The following is a 19,455-nucleotide window of genomic DNA, read 5'->3' as shown; positions in this document are numbered from 1 at the left end:
ACTACTAAGAAATCAACAACGTCATCAGGCTTAGTACACATTTGGATTCAAATTTGAATATTTAAAAAGAAAATCATTAATGAATACAATATTGGAAACGAATTAAATATTGATTAAAATAAGTAACTTATGAATCATCAGTAAATTTTCGTGTGAATTGTCAATAAATTTTCGTTAATTTTTATTTATAAAAATCATTAATGAATATAATATAGGAAACAAATTAAGTATTGATTAAAATAAGTAACTTGTGAATCGTTAGTAAATTTTCGTGTGAATCGTCAATAAATTTTCGTTAATTTTTATTTATAAATTATGCATTTTTCAAATTTTAGGGCTGTAACAATTATAATTTTTTTATGCCTATTATAAACATTTTTCATACGTTCAAAAAAATAAAATAAAAACATAAGTACTCACTAATTAAGGAGATATTTTCGTGTGCTTAAAGAAAAAGTCAATCAAAATCAAATCCATCAATTAGAACAACTAATTGACCTACAAAACAGGAAATAAAAATATGATGGAATAAATTCATATTGCGTGTAATAAATAAACGAAAATAAACCAAAATTAATAGGCATTTTTTACGGTCAAACGTTGGCTACATGTAATATTCAACCAAGTTTTAAGTAAAGGATAAATATGTAATTTGCTAAATAACTAATAAAAGCCACGTCATCAATTGTGGCTATGTTTGAAACTTAGCTGAAACATTAGTCCGTGTAATTTTTCTAAAAAAAACCGTCATGGGAGCTACCACCACGACGTGAATTTGTGTCGCCGTGACAAGAATTCGCGCGACGAATATAACTCTATCGTGCAACCATTAGACTTATCAGTGTCATTTCAGAAAAAAACATCAAAAGTATTTTTCCCGCTATTATATTCCATAAAAAAGACATGTATAAAGGGTATTAATGCATACATAATACTATATATAGAATATAAGTTATAGATATGATATTATACACATATATATATATATATATATCTTATGTTTAAGATATATGTGTACATATAAATAGTAGGTATCATTTTATATACATACGTTTGAGATACGTGCATAACGTTTACGTGATATGTTGAAGATATATCTTCTACATCGCTTAAAGAGCCAAACCATTACACCATATGTATGATATATATATATATATTTTTTTTTGCATCATAGAGATCCATTCAAAATAAAATGCTACTGATGAGTAAATTACAAAGAAACAGAACAACACAAATAATAAACCGACTAGTCAAACCGAAGGTGTCGCCTAAAAACCAACGAGACGACCATACCCGAGACAACCAAACAGGACACGGCCTGATTAGGATTTGCCGAAGCATTTCCCTGTCTCTTGGGATTTGCCGAAGCATTTCCCGGTCTCTCAGACAGAGATTAACTCCTACGTAACCAAGGTTAAGAATGCCGCTCACCCGAGCAACACCCAACCAAAGACCTTCCATCCTCACGCTGGAGGACCACCTCCTCAAACCCCACTCCCGCAAATTAAGCGAACCATCGCAGCGAGAGCTCGCAAGCATGAGGTTGGCGACCAACCCGACATACTCCCTTCCTCTACCACGCGTCTGAAGTTGCAGCTGAACTTCGATGGAAAAACTCGCAATAAAAAAAGAGGGATTCGGCTAACTAGAAAACAAGGTAAGACAATAAACTAGATCTGAAACTGAAAATCCTAGTTTAATCCACCCACCTAAAAACCATCCGCAAAATAGATTGAAAAAGACATAAAAAAACATAATCTATAGCTAAGAAATTAAACCTTGAATCTTGTTGTTACAAGAAGTTGGCCATTTGATTCAGGCTTGCTATTTGTCTCTCGTGGTGGTTCTAACATCTCAAAGAACATCTCTTGGTTAAAGTTGTCAGCTCGCGGAGAGGTCTCGCTGACAGCTTTATTTCTGGGCTCGCTGGATGCGTGCCATCTGTCTCTGTCTTGGATCAGAGGTCATTCGTTTTGTTTGTCTCGTATATAAGACAATGCGAAACCCTAGGTAGGGTTACATACTTTCACGTCGAAAAACCCGAGTGTGCCAAAAAGGTTTTTGTGTATTCTCCATTGGGTGAGTTTTGTTTTCCAGGGCGAAGAACAACACACTAATACACTGAGTGATTGTAAGGGTGAAAAGCGAGGGGAGCTCAAGTTTAGGGGGAGCCTAGCATCAAGCTACGGTTCACTGGGAGTTAGGAATAGTGAAAGGTTATCATTCATTGTATTCCGATTAAACTCATTTTCCGTTAGTGAAGTTGCTCTTTTCACCGGGATTCTCATCCCTCTAGAGTAGGCTGTTAAGGCCGAACTGGGTTACCATTTTGTGTGTGTTCTTTTTCTATTATTGTGTGGTGTCGTTACAGGTGTTACCACTGTCTACTACAACACCTTACAAATAGTTCATACAGTAGATCTGGAATTTTAAATCTAAACTAAAAATGTCTTCATCATGCCCAAAGAAAAAGCCCTCAAAGAAATCCCACCCCTCAAGATCCGCAACGGAGGCATCCTCGCCGAGAAGGATCTGAAACACCGGGACGACGGGGCCTGCGCCGAACTGGACGGCAACTCCGGAAGGAAGGCCAAAAAAAGGAGCTGATTTCGGGGACCGAAAGCTCCAGATTTGGGTATCAAACCGAATGGACCTCCAAAGGACAGAGGCTGCCATCTCCGGCGGAGGAAGATGAAGAGCACGGCTGTTACAAGAAACTCCGACGAGGACAAGGGCGTCCGGCGAGGCTCGGGGTCTGCGAAGGAGACCCATAGAGGCGGGATCGGTAAAAGCTTTTTCCGAGGTTAATGAGAAGACAGAACAGCCTCCCCCCCAAGTCGGAGACGACCAAGCGCCGGCGTCCTCCCAGGAGGGGAGCGGCAAAGAAAAAAGGAAAAAAAAAAAAAGTTTCTGCGTTTTTTGGAGAAAAAAGGCTTTACTATATGTATGATATATGAATCCAACAAATTTTTACATCAGAAAAACAAGAAAAAAAGGCTCAGCAACTCATCAAACAGTCCCAACAATAAATTAACAGCTACTCAATAAATCCCCCTATTTGTCCCGAGTCCCGACCGAATATTGTCAACACTCAATCCTCATTTTGAGAAGTACCATAGAGCTCATGCAAACGCAAAATCCCAGTACAAATCTTCGGTGGTTCCTTCACATTCCAAATCATACACACGAGATAGAAAATCGGACGGCCTTGGTTCGGGCACTTACAGATCAGTTTGGCCATATTGCACTCTTCTCCAAGACGATCTCGGCCCAAGTACCAATAAACAATCTTGACCCGAAAGAACTCGTATACCTTGTTCCCTCCCAAACCCAAGAGTCTGTCTCCGGTGATCTCCAAGGTTTAATCCTCACAATCAGATCAGCCACCTCCGGTTTAAATACCTGATAAATTGCGATCTTACCCCATTTACAAGTTCCATCAAGGAAAAGTTTTTATACCTCCAACATTTGAGACACATTGACCATGGCAAATCAAGGGAAACCAAATGGTCATTTTATAGGTCAAAAACTCACAATCGGTAAATATGGAAACCGGGCAAAGCTTGCTATGTTGAAGACCTGATACAATAGCAGGGTCATAGAGGAGGGAAAAGAGGTGGAGATTATCTGAGAACGCAATGCGAGGTTGATATTTATGTTCCACAAATGTCCGGAGTTTATTTTCTCTAACCAGAAAGAACAAAACACACATGGATCCAATTTAAATACGAAAAGCTGGCTAATTTTTGTTAATCACGGTCATTGCGAAGGAGATCGCGTATAAGAGCAGGTCATGGTTAGTCTCAGAATACCAGATGGTTGTCAAATTCGGGCAAACCACAACAAATAGTTGTTTTAGACACGGAATTGTATAGCCGCAACAAGTTTCAGCGAAATAAATATCAATATCAGCAAATTCTCAGCCAAGACAAAATCAACGAATTTCAAGAACTAACTCTAACCCTGAATCCAAATTCGCAATTCTCAGATGCTGAAAATTAACTCAATCTCATGGAATAAAACAGATAAATCAATCAAGCCTCGAACCCAGCAAATCCCCATCAATCGCAACATCAATTAGGAACGAACCCGAACCCTGGGCATAATTACTCAACCCAATTGATCACTGTATTTTAACATATCATTATTCCAAGCAACAACAAAAATACTCGATCCAAGGTCTTACATTAAAAAAAACGCATGGATCAGAACATTCAAAACAGCCTTGGAATTACCAGGACTCAATTCCATCAATCAAGCCTTGAAATCAACTCAACCTCATGGAATCAACAAAAATCCCATTGATTGATCAATGTATTTTCACATATCATTATTATTCCAAGCAACAAAAATACTCAATCCAGGGTCTTACATTAAAACTTCAACAAACAAACAAAAAAAAAACGCACGAATCAGAAAATCAAAACAGCATTTGGAATTACCGAGGCGAATCTCAGCAGAGAAATCACGCGGCGGCAGAGGTGTCAGATCGGAGAGTGGGACTGGAAGGCTTTCCCTGAGTCCACTTTGAGACAGTGAAGTGAACATTCTCGCGAGCTAGGGCTTCGGACCTGAGAGGCTCTTTGAGGCACTTCCGAACCAGACTCGCGCAGATATTCGAGTACGTGATGTACGTCATCCCCGCCGCTCTCCAGAAAGGCACCGCCGCAGTTTGAGCCGACATGATCTCCGATCACCGAAAGTTCGTTCGTACCTGAATCGTCAACCACTATCACAATCAATCTACCAAATCCCCAAATTCGATGAAGAACCCTAATTTCTCGAAATCAAGAAGCTTTGATTTCGAACTTAAATCCGAAACATACAAATTTTTTTTTTTTTTCGAATTCGAACATAGAGATTGTGAAACCCTAGGTTGTTTTACTCCTTGAGAAATGACGATTCCAGAGGAGATTTTATTGATTTCGGCCTCGGTCTAGAACAGAAAGTACAAACCCTAGATTTCTTTTCCCTCTTATGAACAGCGAGAAGAAGAAGAAAATATATAATTAAAAAAATAATAATAATAAAATAAAATTACCTCTGAGCTTCGTCGAACCCTTCTTCGATTCCTTTTCTTCTCTATCGCGGTTTCGTTCTCTCTTTCTTTCTCTCTCTATTGTTTTTCTTCTCTTTTCTTAAAACAAGGTAAAGTTTTTCTCCGTTTTTTTTATAAATCCTTCTATCTTTCTGTTCTCTAATTTCCTACCCCAAATGTCCTTACACTGTTGCAGAATGGTCCCCTTTTGAATGAACATAAGGGTCATAACCTATTACCTTTAAAATAAATGGAAAACAGATCTAGAAAATTAATTGAATAATATTCTCATTTAATTAGCTTTCTTGGACATCGAAGCTTGATGCCGAGTGACAGTTGTGGCTCGTCGACGTTCGCGACGCGGCTGGGTGTCTGCCTTTTTTTAGTTTGTTTTGGTTTTAGTTTTTTAATTTGTTTTTCTGGTGTTGGAATGGACCTATCCTTTTATTGTTATGTTTTGTTTTGTGTTGGACTCGGATTAACCGTAGTTCCCTTTCCCGTAGTGGATTTCATGTTAGGTTTTTATCTATGCAGGTTGAAGAGCCACTCTATTCGTGGTTATCGAACCAAGTTTGGTTGGATTTTTCCATCGCCATTCTTTGGGTTTTTTAACGAGCATCTTGTGTGCTCTATTGGTGCTTGTAATTCTTCCCGATGTCGGAAGTTTGCACATATCGTACTTTTACCGGAAGTTAGTGTTAGATTCACCTCGACTTAGGTCTTGGTAATCCATGTACTAAGATGTTATTCTCCTGTATTGATGGATTTTTTTTACCCAATTTTAATGAAAAATCCGTATTATTCAAAAAAAAAAAATTAGCTTTCTTAAAAACCTTCGTTACTTCTCGAGAATTTACCAAAAATCTTTTTTAGGTGTAAGAATCGAATTTCTCAACTCAAACCAATGTCTAATGTATTTTGATTCTTTGAATAACATTTTGTCCCTCTCTCTCTCTTCCTCGTTTTCTCTCTAAAGAAAAATATGAGAAAAATATGATTTTTAAGTCCTGCCGCCCACGGGACCCGGGCGTGGGTCTCACGACTCTGACCCGGGCGCTTTTCGTTTGACATGCATTTTCTTCTTCTTCATCTTCTTCTTCTTCTTCCGTTTTCGGTTTTGAGAGTTTTTGTTATCGAACAGTGGATTAATTTTTTTGAAAGTAGGATTAAATATTTTGACACGTCGTTGCCTTCTCGTTGCGGATGAGCAGGATTAAAATTTTTGACACCTAGATTAATTATTTTGAAATTCTAAAAAAAAAAAAAAACAGGTTCACCCGAACACTAAGAGTATGTTAGTATGTTTACACTATAAGTAGCTATAATACACTAACTTATGAAACTTTGGTTATTTTGATAAACACTTAGTTTAAATTGGTTATTTTGTACCAAAAAATCCATTATTATATAATAAAATACCGAGATCTACATCTTATATTTTAAATCAAAAGACATCATATTTCATCAAAAGTTTGTTATTGTTAAAATTGTCCCTTCTATCTCTAGCAAAACGCTCTGAGAGAACCCTAAAGTTTTCTTGTCGCCGCCCCTTTGGGCTTCGGTTGCCGACGCTGAGCAATCCTTCGGCTCGGCTCCGACCCGGAGGGGAGGACGATACGCTCTTTGCGTGCCTCCGCTCTTTCGGTATCTCCCCTTTTCTTCGGTCGGCGTCGTCATCGTCTCCGCCGTGGACCTTCCCCTCAGCGACCCTCTCATTCTCTCCTTTCCTTCGCGCTGGTTTCTTCCTCTCACGCTGGCCTCCGATGTGGTCTCGCAGCTCTCCCGCCATTAGATCTGCAACCAGATCTGCATCCAGTTCCGCCATCACCTTGGTTCCTTGGCCGCGTCCACTAGTCCGTCAAGATCCTCTGCTCCATCCCCTCATCTTCCCGGCTCTCAGCGTTTCCATCGTCGTCGCTTACTGGAGGTGCTCCGCACCGTGGGTTCGAGTTGTTGAAGCTTGCCGAGTGACAGGTTGTTTGGGTCTTGGTTACAATTGGTTCTTTGGGCGGTGTGTTTTGTGTTTGATTTTGGTTTGTAATTCCCTGTTTTCTTTGCATGTTGCAATATTTGTCTGGTTTCTGAAGTTGGATTAGTCATCGTTCAGCCTTCCGTAATGGAATTCCTGTTAGACATGTATGCAGGTTTGAGACTCTTTCGAGGTCTTTTGCTCTTGGTTGTTCGGGTTTGCCTATCAACCATAGAGGTTTTTGTCAAAGAGCTGATGTTGTGCTCGATTAGTTGTGTGCTTTGTTGGTTTTCCATTGTTGGATTCCAAGCCACGTTTAAACCCCATGATCGCTTTCATATGTTCATATCGATGGGTTCGATTCAGTCCGAGATCATGAACATCTCTGTATTGGAGCTTTCAAAGTCTGCATTAGTGATTGTAATCACTTCTCTCTAATGAATTCTCGATTTTTCCCTAAAAAAAAAAGTTTGTTATTGTTGAGGAGGCGAAATTCAACAATCCAACTTTATCAAGGCTAATTCGAAATAGTTTAAAATTATTCCAAAATTATTCGTAAGATATCAGTAGTACTAGTCTACTAGAATTTATTTTATTTTATTTTTTTGAAAAAAAGAAAAAAAAATAGATGGAGGATAGTATTACATTATTGATGCCCATTTCCCCTTATATATAATGGTAATGCACAAGCACATTAGAAGAAAATATATATTTAGAACTAAAATCTCTACCTCTTTTTTTGTTATATTTGCAACTACACATTTCTATCTCTTACAAAATATCATTGCATAAAACTAAAAAATGCAGGGTGAAGAAAAGAAAGAAGAAAAAAATTAAAAGAAAAGTTCCCCAAAAATATATTATGTTCTAAGAAGCCAAAAAAAAGAAAAAAAAAAGAAAAAAAAAAAGGAACACAATTAGAGACCCAAACTCCTCATGCAATGGAAGCAAAGCAAACTCTTCAACCTTGTTAGCCTCTTTCCTTTGACTCCGGTCAACCCTAGCTAACCTGCTCTGATAGTTGTGCCCTTTTTTGCTCTGAAGAAGAAGAATCATGGCCGGGGAAAAAGGATATCGCCATCGTCGTCCCTCTAACAATCCGGTGATTTTTTTTACGCTGAAAAAACTATACGGCAAAAACCAAAACCGGAGAGGAGAGCAATAGGGTCGAAAAAGCAACGAGCCAATCCGACCAAAGAATATTAAACGGAACCGAAAAAAAAAATGAGAAATTGGTGAGTAAAAAAAATCTCGCGCTCTCAAATCGTCGTATAATTTGTGAAATTGTTCATCAACTCATCTAGAGCTTCAGGCAAGAATTTCCTAGCAAATAGGTAACACGGCTTCTGTATCCCATTCCACAAGCATGGCCATTTCTGAACCACTTTCTGCAAAATAATTAATCAAATAAATCAATTTAATGGCTTAATTTTGGTCTAACAAATGTATATGATAAAAACAAATTTATATTAGAAAAAAAAAAAAAAAAACACTAACCCTTTCATCGCTAGTTACATGTACGCTCACATCGATGGACTGCCCACGATAATACAAATTAGATCGTCAAACGTTGGTTAAATAAAGCTTTAAGCTTCCGTAAGAGAGAGACTTTTAGTTTCAGTGCTTAATTATTATTTTTAATTTTCTTAAATGTACCGTTATGTTGCTTCTAAGCTCGTCGCTGATATCCTCGGCCTTGTATGCCTTGGGGTGCCACTTTTTCTCTGACCAATCAACATGTGTTACCGACCAGTTTGCGATTCCGCCGGGATCGACAAGCTGAGACGTAATCACAGAATTTACTTCAATTTACATTATTGTGAGTGTAATGATGACTAATCAACTAAACAGATTTAAAAATAAAAAAATAAATAAACTCACATGGAAAAAGGTCGGTAAGTAATGTTCATCGGCTATACAATTATGCCCCTCCGCGCCTGGCTGAAATGATCAAGAACATTTTACACATAGCAACACATAATTAGAGGAAAAAACCCGGGTATGTTTATTAGTATACTGAGATTAAAATATCATTTTTTTTATTTTTCTTTTAATAATACTGGTAAACGTTTGCAAATACATAATAGTCTGCTTTGTTTTTCCTCTTCCTTTTTTTAGGCCTAAGATAATTTTACGACATGCTAAATAAGAACAAACCACACTAATTTCGGATTAAACCTAGTGAATTTCAATTCCCAAACACACAATGAAAACAGGATATTATCACAACATAAACGCAAAATACCTTGCAATATTCACGAAATTTTGGGTAGTAGACATTGTCTGCCAGGATTACCACAGCATGTCGACGTTGCAGTGTAAACCACTGCATATAAATATATAATATACATTTAAAGAATTTTTACACGAATAATAATTTACACAATTTGAACACGGCATATTTTCCACTGACCCAAGGTAAGAACCCTAATAATGAAAAGATTATTATTGATTGCACTTTTCGAAAAGAGAGAACCTTACCCTAGTAAAAGACTTATTTTTATCCGGGTACACTAAAAAAGAATACCTCATATTTAACTTTTCTGCAAAAATTATACCATGTTCTATCATTTTACTCTACGATAAGTATGTTTTAAGAGCATTTAAAGATTTAAGTCCAGTAGTTATGAATTTGAATTAAAAATAATGCTATATCCTATATTAGTAAAATTGTGAAATTTGAAAAGTGAGGGGTATAAGTGAATTACCTGAGCGCCCTTTCGAAAATCTTTCTTCTCAATTTCAGGCATCATATGCTCGGAATACCTTCCATTCCCATGCGGACCCGGATCCTCAAACCTGAAAGGAAAAAAAGATTGTTTTTTTATTTATTTATTTTTTTATCAAAAACAAGAGAGTTTGGTAATTGCCAACGCATGTATAAGATTGCACTTACGCGTCAACATAGCTGATATTTGTATTTATCAGATACTCGTAGATATACTCGAAATCATACAAAGGTACGCAACTGCATTATCGAATGGTTTATCATCAAATGCTGATACCGGAATTTAAAATTTCGAAACCAAAAATTAAAAAATAAATAAATAAATAGATGACCCAATAGTCCTCTAAATACATACCTTTCGGAAAGTAAAACAAAATGCTGGTTACTGGGATCTTGAAGAGCATTTGCCAAGAGTCGCTTCTCTGCATCGACCATGGAAATCCTTCCCCACACAACCTGCAAACAAGAAAATATTAAAAAATAAATAAAAAATTGATCCGACCATCACAATTATTATATCGGTCATCAACAGAAACCAAATTCAAATTTAATGTGGTCTTGCCAGTCAAAATCCAACAATGCTTGAACTATACAGACAACCTTCTTATGATTTAATTTCTGATATTGTGTATGGGATTTCTAATATCCCGTCTACTAAATTTCAGCTCGAACAAGAACGCTAGAAGGAAAATATTTTATCTTCGTGTTCTCAGAAGAGAACATTAAAAGATGAATCCCAATACCATCTAGCTCTGATAAACAAGCCGATCAGATAAATTTCACAATGATAAATTTTTTAGGTGGAATTTGTGGGAGACCACAAAGAAAACTAAATAAACTAACATAATAATAATAGTGTAAAGAGTTGATTAATCAGAGCTAGACCTCGTCACTTCGTATGTCACGATTCGTAAAGAACCGGCTCACATGCACGGGTGTGTCCTTGGAAGCATGAACATAAACAGAGAACTTTCCCTCATGACCCTGCAAATAAATAAACAAAAAAACAAATTCTTATGAGCAGACAATTTTTCGTAATCGAACAAGCGTGTACATAAATTGAAAATGAATAAAATTCATCCTTAGATTTTACCCGATAATTTTTTTTTTAGTATAGACCTAGACACTTCGTATAAAACAACTAAACATGTCTGATCAATTTGTAGCTTTCCCAACACATTCAGATATCTATAACTATCCTCATATCTTAGCTCACACAAGCATAAAAAGATAGCCTTTTTTATTTTTAACATTAACCTCCACAAAGGCTCATGCATTGGAATTTATATATATCCTCTTTTCTTAGTCCACGCTCGTCTAATATGAGAACCTTTTATTTATTTATCACGTTAGCCTCATAAAAAGCTCATGCATTGGAAGCTAAAGTTCAAAGATCAAATACACAATCCATCATTGGAAGGCAATATATTCTTTATAATACCGAATTCATCACATCAATTATCCAACATCCTTAAGAGGGTTTTTCCTAATCCCGAGAAAATACTAATTACCCTTGTTACCACACTCGCAAAAAGAAAAAAGAAAGAAAAAACTTACTCGGAAAAACTTTTCCCACAACCTCTCGAAAGGCAACGAATCGGGAACCAAGAACATGAACGCGATCTTGGGAGTCTCAACCCGGGCCGCGGGCGAGTTGAGAATCTCTCTAGCGACCGCCCGGTAAGCGAGCTCTTCGTCGGAATATTCCCTCGTCATTGCCGGCGGAAGCCAATCGGAGATTATGGACTTACAGCCTCTCGACGAGAACACGTAACAAGTTGTGCTGCTCCGGGGGGGATAAACGTACGCGCAAATCAAGAACACGCTGACCATTGAAACCAACACGATGATCCACAACGGCCTCTTCATGTTGTGGCCGCCGCCTCGGTGGCGGGACCCGGGCAACACTGAAGGCACGTCTCCGATGCCCAAACGCCACGCCGGAGCTGATTTCATCTCGGAATCAATCCCTATCTCTCTCTCTCTCAACACATCAATGAGTTTTTTTTTTTTTCCTTTTCTTTCTTCTTCTTCTTCTAAATTCTTGCCGAGTAAATCGGGCTCCTCTCGTCTATGAACACGAACGGCCTAAGAAATGCACGCAAAACAGCAAAAGATCACAACTTTTAGATACCCTTTTCGTTTGATGACGAACTACACATCAATGAGTTTTTTTTTTTCCTTCTTAGTAAAATCGGGCTCTCTCGTCTATGAACGCGAACAGCCTAAGAAATGTACGCAAATATTAAAAGATCACAACTTTTAGATACCCTTTTCGTTTGATTACAGAAAAGTACAGTCAATCAAAATCAATGCCCTAAAGAAATGAAATAAAAGGGATGTCAAGTTTGAGTGACAAGAACCCTTGTTTTTATGAGAGTTCAAAGATAGAGGCCGTCCAACAACTACAACAACCAAACACACACTCATTCGTACCAAAGAAAATTATTAACATTTAAAATTAATGATAGAAAAAAGTCAAACCTACCTTCTATTCCTTCAACCTAAACCCGTGTAATTCAAACTCAAATCCAAAATGAAAAACCCAATTCAGCAACACAATATACATAACGAATAAAAACCCATTTTTGACTAATTTTTTTATTATTTTTTTTTTTTGGGGTTAAATTACGAGTGTAGAGAATTAGTCAAACCCCAGTTTCCACACACGACATTATCGAGAAAATAAACAATAGTGATGATAACACAAATCCTGAAACTTCCGGTAACTACGAGACAGAGAGAGAAAGAGATTACCTTTACGAAGCTAATCAAACGTAAGAGCGATCTCGGTGCGAATCTGAAAAGCGAGAAGGTAAAAGATCTGAAATAATAAATAAAATAAAATAAAAGGTTTAATGGGGTTATTGAGAGAGGACTAAAGCTCGCTCAAGATCTAGTGGAACGAGAAAACACGACGACCCATAAAAATATAACTAGGAGAAATTTGGAGAGAGAGAGAGAGAGAGGGAGAGAGAGAGTTTCTGTATATCATATTAGTTATATATATATGATATTGCGATTAATGGGTTTACTTTGATTCCGATGATTTTGGCTGATTCTTTTGACGATTCGCTCTCTCTCCTTCCTCCTCTTCTTCTTCTTCAGCAATAACTCTCTCTCTCTCTATATATATATTTCTCAAGCCGATGATTAATTTCAATTCATCAATTTAACTAAAATGTTTTTATTAGGTTAATTATTCCATTATTTTACTACCACTTAACTTACGCGTTAGCTTGGCGCGTGTAATTTACCATCTTTTTAAAGTGAAGATTAGGAATATTATCCGAGTGTGATTTTACTTCTATATGTGCAAACTGACTAGGTAAACATTTTATCATAAATGAAAGATATCTAGTAATTATAAACTATCATATGTTTTGTCAAAAAAATAAAAAAAATAAACTATCATATGTGACTACAAACATTGAACAAAGAAATTTTATGGTATACTGATTTTTCGAACTTAATTCCTCATATTCTATTAAAAAAAATTAATCTCATAGGTTTTTTTTTTACTATTTAGAGTTTTGTAAGTGTCAATTAATTTCCTTCGATCGCATTGGGCTTCGACCGGCCCAATTAAATTTTCGTAAAAAAAAAAAAAAAAAAAAACTTGTTCGATGTGGGTTAGCATAATAAAGAAGTCTAAGACGAGAAGAAAGCATATATGCGACCGAAGAGCATGAAAAAGTCAAAGAATAAACTCAATAAAGTCAAGAAAGTGATGGCTCAGCCCACCAGAAGAGGAAGACGTGGAAGGCGAATGGGCGAGTTGGAGAAGCAACGGTTATTTACGCGTCGTCCACTTTTTTAGGATATGTTTTTTAAAATATCTCTTTTTTTCTATAAATAGCGCATAATAACGTATCATATGTATGTTACTTTTTCATATCTCTCTAGTATACTATTCTCAGTAATTACGCTTTGTAATCACAAAAGCAATTCAATAAACATTTCTTATGTTATTTTCGTTTATTATTTTGTCTGAAGTTTTGAGTATCTTCCAACGCGAGTTCTAGGCCCATAATAAAAGTAATAAATAAATCGATCTTTCGTGGCTGGTTTAATCTTGAATTTTTCAGACCTCGACAATTTGGCGCCGTCTGTGGGAACCAAATATTGAATTCGCTTAGTGCAAGATTTATGCTCGATGACAATGTCTCTTGATCCATCCGGAAACTCAAACAATGAAACTATCTCATCCATAAATTCCATGTTGGACCTCTTTCTCCAGAAGGTCAGCTGACATGACGATTACCTATTGGCCCTGACCACTGACAGGGATGGCGCAAGCCCAAGAACACCCCCTCAGGAACAATCCTGGATGGGCCCTGCCTCAGGGCACAATGCTCGATTTCACAGGAATATCTGTTTTCTCGGTAGCTAGCCGCGGATGAACCAGCTCTCTACCTCAGCCGTCGGGCTTCCAAACTCGCCTCAAGTAAATCAGAACCTCAACTCCAATGCCCGAACAAAGGGCCCTGCACCTGATCTAGATCCATCTCGGCCTCTGGGCCACGATCGCCCCGATGAAATCCGTATGGTCAACGACATTGTTCGCCAGCGAGCTGAAAATCCGAACACCCCAGTTTACCAGAATTCGAACCTAGGACAAAGGACACAAGAATACATGCTGATCGACGAAGCACCGATTACAGCTACGGATTCTAGGAAAGAAGAGTTCGAACAACTCAAAAGATACGTAGCATAAACAAAATCTAGACTGTGAGCAGTATCCTCAAGGGTACATCACACAAGCAGCGCAACTCCATAAATTGATAGGCTCATCGAAGAAATCATGTGAATCCCGTTCACGAGTGGGATATCTAGAACTAGGATCCAAAACTCAAGGAAGGCAAAACTGCTGATCTAGAAGGCATCGGAGACCCAAAGGCACACACGACAGCCTTCAGAACAGCGATAGAAAGAGCAAACCTGGACGACAACGAAAAAGAGGCTAGGTATTATTGTTTCTTCATCGAGCACTTATTCGGCCCAACACTAGAGCGGTTCTTAAAGCTTAAGGAAAACTCGATCGACAACTTTGAACAACTATCCACTGCCTTCCTGAAGCACTACTCAATGTTTGTTGAAACCGGAACCTCGGACGCAGACCTCTGGGGGATGCAACAGGAACAAGGAGAATCCTTACGCATATTTATGGCCCGTTTCAAAATGGTAATGTCAAAAGTAAGTGGAATCAGCAACACATGAGCCATAGTCGCGCTAAAAAATGCATTGTGGTACGAATCAAAATTCCAAGAGGAACTAATCATTAACCAACCAGCAACGATTGAAGACGTATTAGATAAAGCTTCAAACTGGGTGGGAGCGGAGGAGGAGTGAGGAGCATTGACAAAGAAGTTCGGAACCAACAAGAGTTCGTCCCATATGAGACCCATCAAACAAAACAATAACAACGGAGATAATAGACATACAGGGCAAAGACAACACCAAATTTTCAGAGGAAAAAGAAATCCTATTGGATTTGCATTTGACATTGTGGGAGATGGAAGAGCAAACAGAAGTTTCCCCCATAGAACAAACACCTGGGTCAGGGATCCGAACGCTTACTGCTCGCATCATAAGTACCATGGCCATAAGACAAAAGACTGTAGATTAGTCCAAGAGCTGCTCGCGGCCAAGTTCGCCACAAGCAAGCTGAAAGAAATCGAGCTCCCTAACCATCCCCGAAGAGACAATTCAACGGACCGCCGAGAGAAGACAGTCACCCACAAAAAGGGACGAGTAGATGAAGAAGATGTCCCAGTCGCACAAACCAGCCCGAAGAAAAGAGTTGACTTCATCATGGGAGGATCAAAACATTGTCTAGAATCGGTAAACTCTATCAAAGCTCATCATAGGAAACTGAAAACAAAACTCCCAAAGAATCCTCGAGCAGAATCTTATGATGAGCTGATCTCTTTCAGCGAGAGAGACACCAAAGAGTTGGACGGACCCCACAAAAATGCCATCGTTGTAACACTATATATTGTCGCCTGTGAGGTATCGAGAATACTCGTCGATAACAAAAGTGGCATCGATGTGATCTTCGAAGACACTTTACTAGAATGCGAATCGATCGAAGCGAATTCGGTAATAGCGACATCGAACTCATTGGGTTCAATGGGAAGACATCTTTAGCAAATGACCAATCAAGCTCTCCCTATGTGCCGCATGGATATGCAATCCTAGATTGCCCAACTCCTTTTAACATGCTCTTAGGGAGACCTTGGATCCACTAAATGAAAGCCATTCCATCTTCATATCATCAGTGCATCCGCTTCTTGAGCCCTGATGGAGTGAAAGAGATACAAGGAAGCCAGAAAGCCTCTGATGAGTGCTACATGAGATTATTCAACATCAAACCATAAAAATAGAAATTATAGATAGACAGATCCAAAAAAAGCTAAAAAGCAAAAAGCTGAAACTTGAGCTAATCGACCAAGTACAAAAGACGACACAGATCCAACTCATTGCGTGGGGATCGGATCCGAGCTAAGAAAAGACATCCGAGAGCAACTCGTCAAATTCTTGAAAGAAAACAAAAGCACATTTGCAAGGTCAATAGACATGTCAGGAATAGATATAGATATAACATCACATAAGCTCAACGTCGACTCGAGCTATAAGTCTGTCAAGAAGAAAAGGAGAAAGCTCAGCCCGAAAGAGCACAAACCGTCAACGAAGAAGTCGAGAAGCTGCTCGAAGCCAACTCGATACGAATGGTGAAATATCCCAATTGGCTAGCGAACACGGTGGTAGTTAAGAAGAAAAATGGAAAATGGATGGTATACGTAGACTTCACATATTTGAACAACGCATGCCCAAAAGACAGCTACCCATTGCCTCATATCGATCGCCTAGTAGAAGCGACAGCCGGGCACAAACTGTTTTCATTCATGGACTCGTTCTCAGGGTATAACCAAATACTTATGCACCCCAATAACCAAGACAAGACATCCTTCATAACGGACAGAGGGATTCACTGCTACAAGATGATGCCTTTCGGCTTGAAGAACGCATGAGCCATATACCAATGACTAATGAACAAGTTGTTCTCGAAATAGCTGAAAAAACATGAGAGGTATACATAGACGATATGCTGGTAAAATCCCTCGAAGAAACAGACCACGTGGCCCACTTGAGAAAGTGCTTCCAAATATTGAACGAATACAATATGAAAGGGAAATTCCTAGGATATCTAGTAACACGGAAATGAATAGAGGCTAATCCCGAGAAGATTGATGCCATACTACAAATGCCATCACCGCGAACTAAAATGGAAGTCCAAAGGCTCATTGGGAGAATAGCCATATTGAACCGTTTCATCTCGCGTTCGACTGATAAGTGCCTCTTCTGCTTCAAGATCTCAAAGGGAATAAAGAAGCAGAGTGGACAAATGATTGCGAAAAGGAATATGCCAAACTAAAATAGTACTTCGCAACACCACCGGTCTTGGAAAAACCAGAATACGAAGAGCCACTGTACTTATATGTCGCAGTGTCGAACGCGGGTCAGCGGGGTACTCATCCGAGAAGATCGAGGAGAGCAGAATCTCGTATGCCACATTAGCAAAACCCTCAAAGTGGGCGAAACCAGGTACCTCACGCAGAGAAATTAGCATTGGTTGTCGTGACATTAGCTCGAAAACTCATACCCTATTTACAATCTCACACGATCGTAGTCATGAGAAGGAAACCTCTGTGGACTTTACGCCACAGCCCAAACCAGTTAGGAAGGCTAACCAAATGGGCAATTGAGCTGAGCAAATACGACATCAAATATAAGGTACGAACCTACGCAAAATCACAAGTTCTAGCCGATTTCATCATCGAGCTTCCCGCCAACTCCAGCGAACAGGAAGTCAATGGCAAATGGACGCTGAAGGTCGACGGAGCATCATCCTCTCACTGATCAAGAATTAGGATACATCTGAAATCGCCTACCGGAGAGGTGGTTAATCAGTCTTTCTTCCCGAATTTCAACGCCTTCAACAATAAACCAGAGTACAAAGCACTAATCGCCAATCTTCGACTAGCCAAAGGTGTAAAGGCATGACAAGTAATGGCATTTTGCGATTCCTTACTCATCGTGAACCAATACAGTGGAGAATTTAGCACAAAGAACGGACGAATAGAAGCGTACCTGAAAGTAATACGCGACTTGTTGAAATAATTCGAGAGCTTTGAATAACTCAAAAACTTCCTCGTAAGCGAGAACTCTTCAGCCGACGCGTTGTAAGCTTTGGCCTTGACTTCCGACCTTGAGCTGAAAAGGATTACTCCCGTGGAACCGACCAATGGTCTTAGCATCTCCTTAGATGCAAACATTACCGTAGTCGAAGAGACAGACTAGAGAACATAAATCACTCATTACATCAAGGATGGAAGATTACCAGACGATAAGCAATGGCCCAGAAAAATAAAGAATAACAGCTCAAGGTATTGCCTAATCAACTAAACACTCTACAAACGGAGCATCTTGGGACCCTACCTAAGATGCATGGAAAAAATTAAATCTCACATTGTTTTAAGCGAGATTCACAAGGGGCAGTGTGGCAATCACTCAGGACTAAGGCCTTTAGCCATAAAAGCAAAAAGACAAAGATACTTTTGGCCCACAATGCTAGTTGACGCACACTCGTATACTTTCAAATGCGACAAGTGCCTACGACACGCGATCACTATCCACCAACCAGCCGATGAACTCTCCTTTATTTCATTGACATGCCTTTTAATGTAATGGTTTATGGACATCGTGAGACCGTTCCCACCAGCCACATGAGGAAGGAGGTTCCTGCTCGTCCTTACGGATTACTTCTCGAAATGGGTGGAAGCCGAAGCTTTTACAAAGATAAAAGTCACCCATATTGAAGGATTCGTCTGGAAAAACATACTTTGCCGGCATGGAGCACCTAAGGAAATTGTCACTGACAACGGCTCATAATTCATTTCCACAAGATTCGTGAAATTATGCTTCGATTGGAAAATCAGGCTAAGCAAATCCACACCTCATTATCCCCAAGGAAATGGACAAGCCGATGCAACAAACAAGACGATTTTCATGGCATTACAGAAAAGACTCGAATGGAAGAAATGAGGTTGGGCAGACGAACTCCTCGGGGTTCTATGGGGATACTGAACGACGCCGCAGACATCAATCGAAGAGTCACCCTTCTCGCTCATATGTGGAATGGAAGCTGTAATACTTGCCAAAAACCGATGAACCTAGCATTAGTAGAGAATACGCGGACAAGAATGAAGAGCTAAACTCGGAAATGATATGTCACAAACTCGACTTCATCGAAGAAAAGAGAGAACGAGCTCGCATTCGAGCAGCAAACTACCAGCATGCAGTTGCTCAATACTACAACTCGAAGGTCTGTATAAGGAAATAAAATAAGAACATGACAAGCTCGGAGCATTTTGCTCTACCATGAGAGAGGGACCAGGATGAATGAAGAATGCTCGTAGAAGAGCCGACAACGAGCTCTGAGATTGGGAAGAAAAAGAAGTTGTCTCCCCAGCAGTCATCTTTCCTTGGAAGGCGAGAAATCACACTCATATTTTTGTGAGCAACGGTGTAGAAAGTCCCGGGATTTTTTTAATTTTTCCTCAGAACTAATGATCGAACTAGGTCAGTAGCCTTAAGCTCATAATTTTCTTCGCAACCTAGGACCACGAAACCCATAATAATCCTAACAAAATTCGA

General features: G+C 39.0%; 2 protein-coding genes across 3 annotated transcripts; both read right to left on the bottom strand.

Annotated features, from left to right (window-relative positions):
• Positions 1-4,213: 4,213 nt before the first annotated feature.
• On the bottom strand, positions 4,214-4,714 carry LOC149394705 (ATP synthase epsilon chain). Its single transcript, XM_089613985.1, has one exon. It carries the CDS (start codon positions 4,682-4,684, stop codon positions 4,466-4,468), a length of 219 nt encoding a protein of 72 aa, XP_089470111.1. The 5' UTR covers positions 4,685-4,714; the 3' UTR covers positions 4,214-4,465.
• A 3,019-nt stretch (positions 4,715-7,733) lies between these two features.
• LOC149394704 (glycosyltransferase BC10-like) lies at positions 7,734-12,898 on the bottom strand. Of its 2 annotated transcripts, none has more exons than XM_089615581.1 (12): positions 12,771-12,898; positions 12,493-12,559; positions 11,293-11,823; positions 10,621-10,719; positions 10,091-10,191; positions 9,904-9,975; positions 9,716-9,806; positions 9,253-9,333; positions 8,889-8,948; positions 8,664-8,786; positions 8,505-8,543; positions 7,734-8,395 (listed from the first exon to the last, which is right to left on the bottom strand). In XM_089615581.1, exons 3-12 carry the CDS (start codon positions 11,689-11,691, stop codon positions 8,267-8,269), a joined length of 1,194 nt encoding a protein of 397 aa, XP_089471707.1. In that variant the 5' UTR covers positions 11,692-11,823; positions 12,493-12,559; positions 12,771-12,898; the 3' UTR covers positions 7,734-8,266. The 2 variants fall into 2 exon arrangements, with proteins under 2 accessions (XP_089471707.1, XP_089471706.1); XM_089615580.1 differs by having other exon boundaries at positions 12,493-12,535.
• Positions 12,899-19,455: the final 6,557 nt, after the last annotated feature.

Source organism: Urtica dioica, chromosome 5 (genome assembly GCF_054948205.1).
Source record: "Urtica dioica subsp. dioica isolate 48M chromosome 5, U.dioica_male_clone48M_v1_H2, whole genome shotgun sequence".
NCBI classification, from domain to species: Eukaryota; Viridiplantae; Streptophyta; class Magnoliopsida; order Rosales; family Urticaceae; genus Urtica; species Urtica dioica.
Note: the sequence above shows the minus strand (reverse complement) of the source record. Positions and strands in the feature narration are given on the sequence as shown.

What these genes read in the sequence shown, in the direction of transcription:
- LOC149394704 (XM_089615581.1), bottom strand. Translation starts at nt 11,691, where the DNA reads ATGAAATCAGCTCCGGCGTGGCGTTTGGGCATCGGAGACGTGCCTTCA. An exon ending in AATATCAGCTATGTTGACGC is followed by an intron (nt 9,807 to 9,903) that starts GTAAGTGCAATC and finishes TTTTCCTTTCAG; the next exon opens with GTTTGAGGATCCGGGTCCGC. An exon ending in ACTTACCGACCTTTTTCCAT is followed by an intron (nt 8,787 to 8,888) that starts GTGAGTTTATTT and finishes ATTACGTCTCAG; the next exon opens with CTTGTCGATCCCGGCGGAAT.
- LOC149394705 (XM_089613985.1), bottom strand. Translation starts at nt 4,684, where the DNA reads ATGTCGGCTCAAACTGCGGCGGTGCCTTTCTGGAGAGCGGCGGGGATG.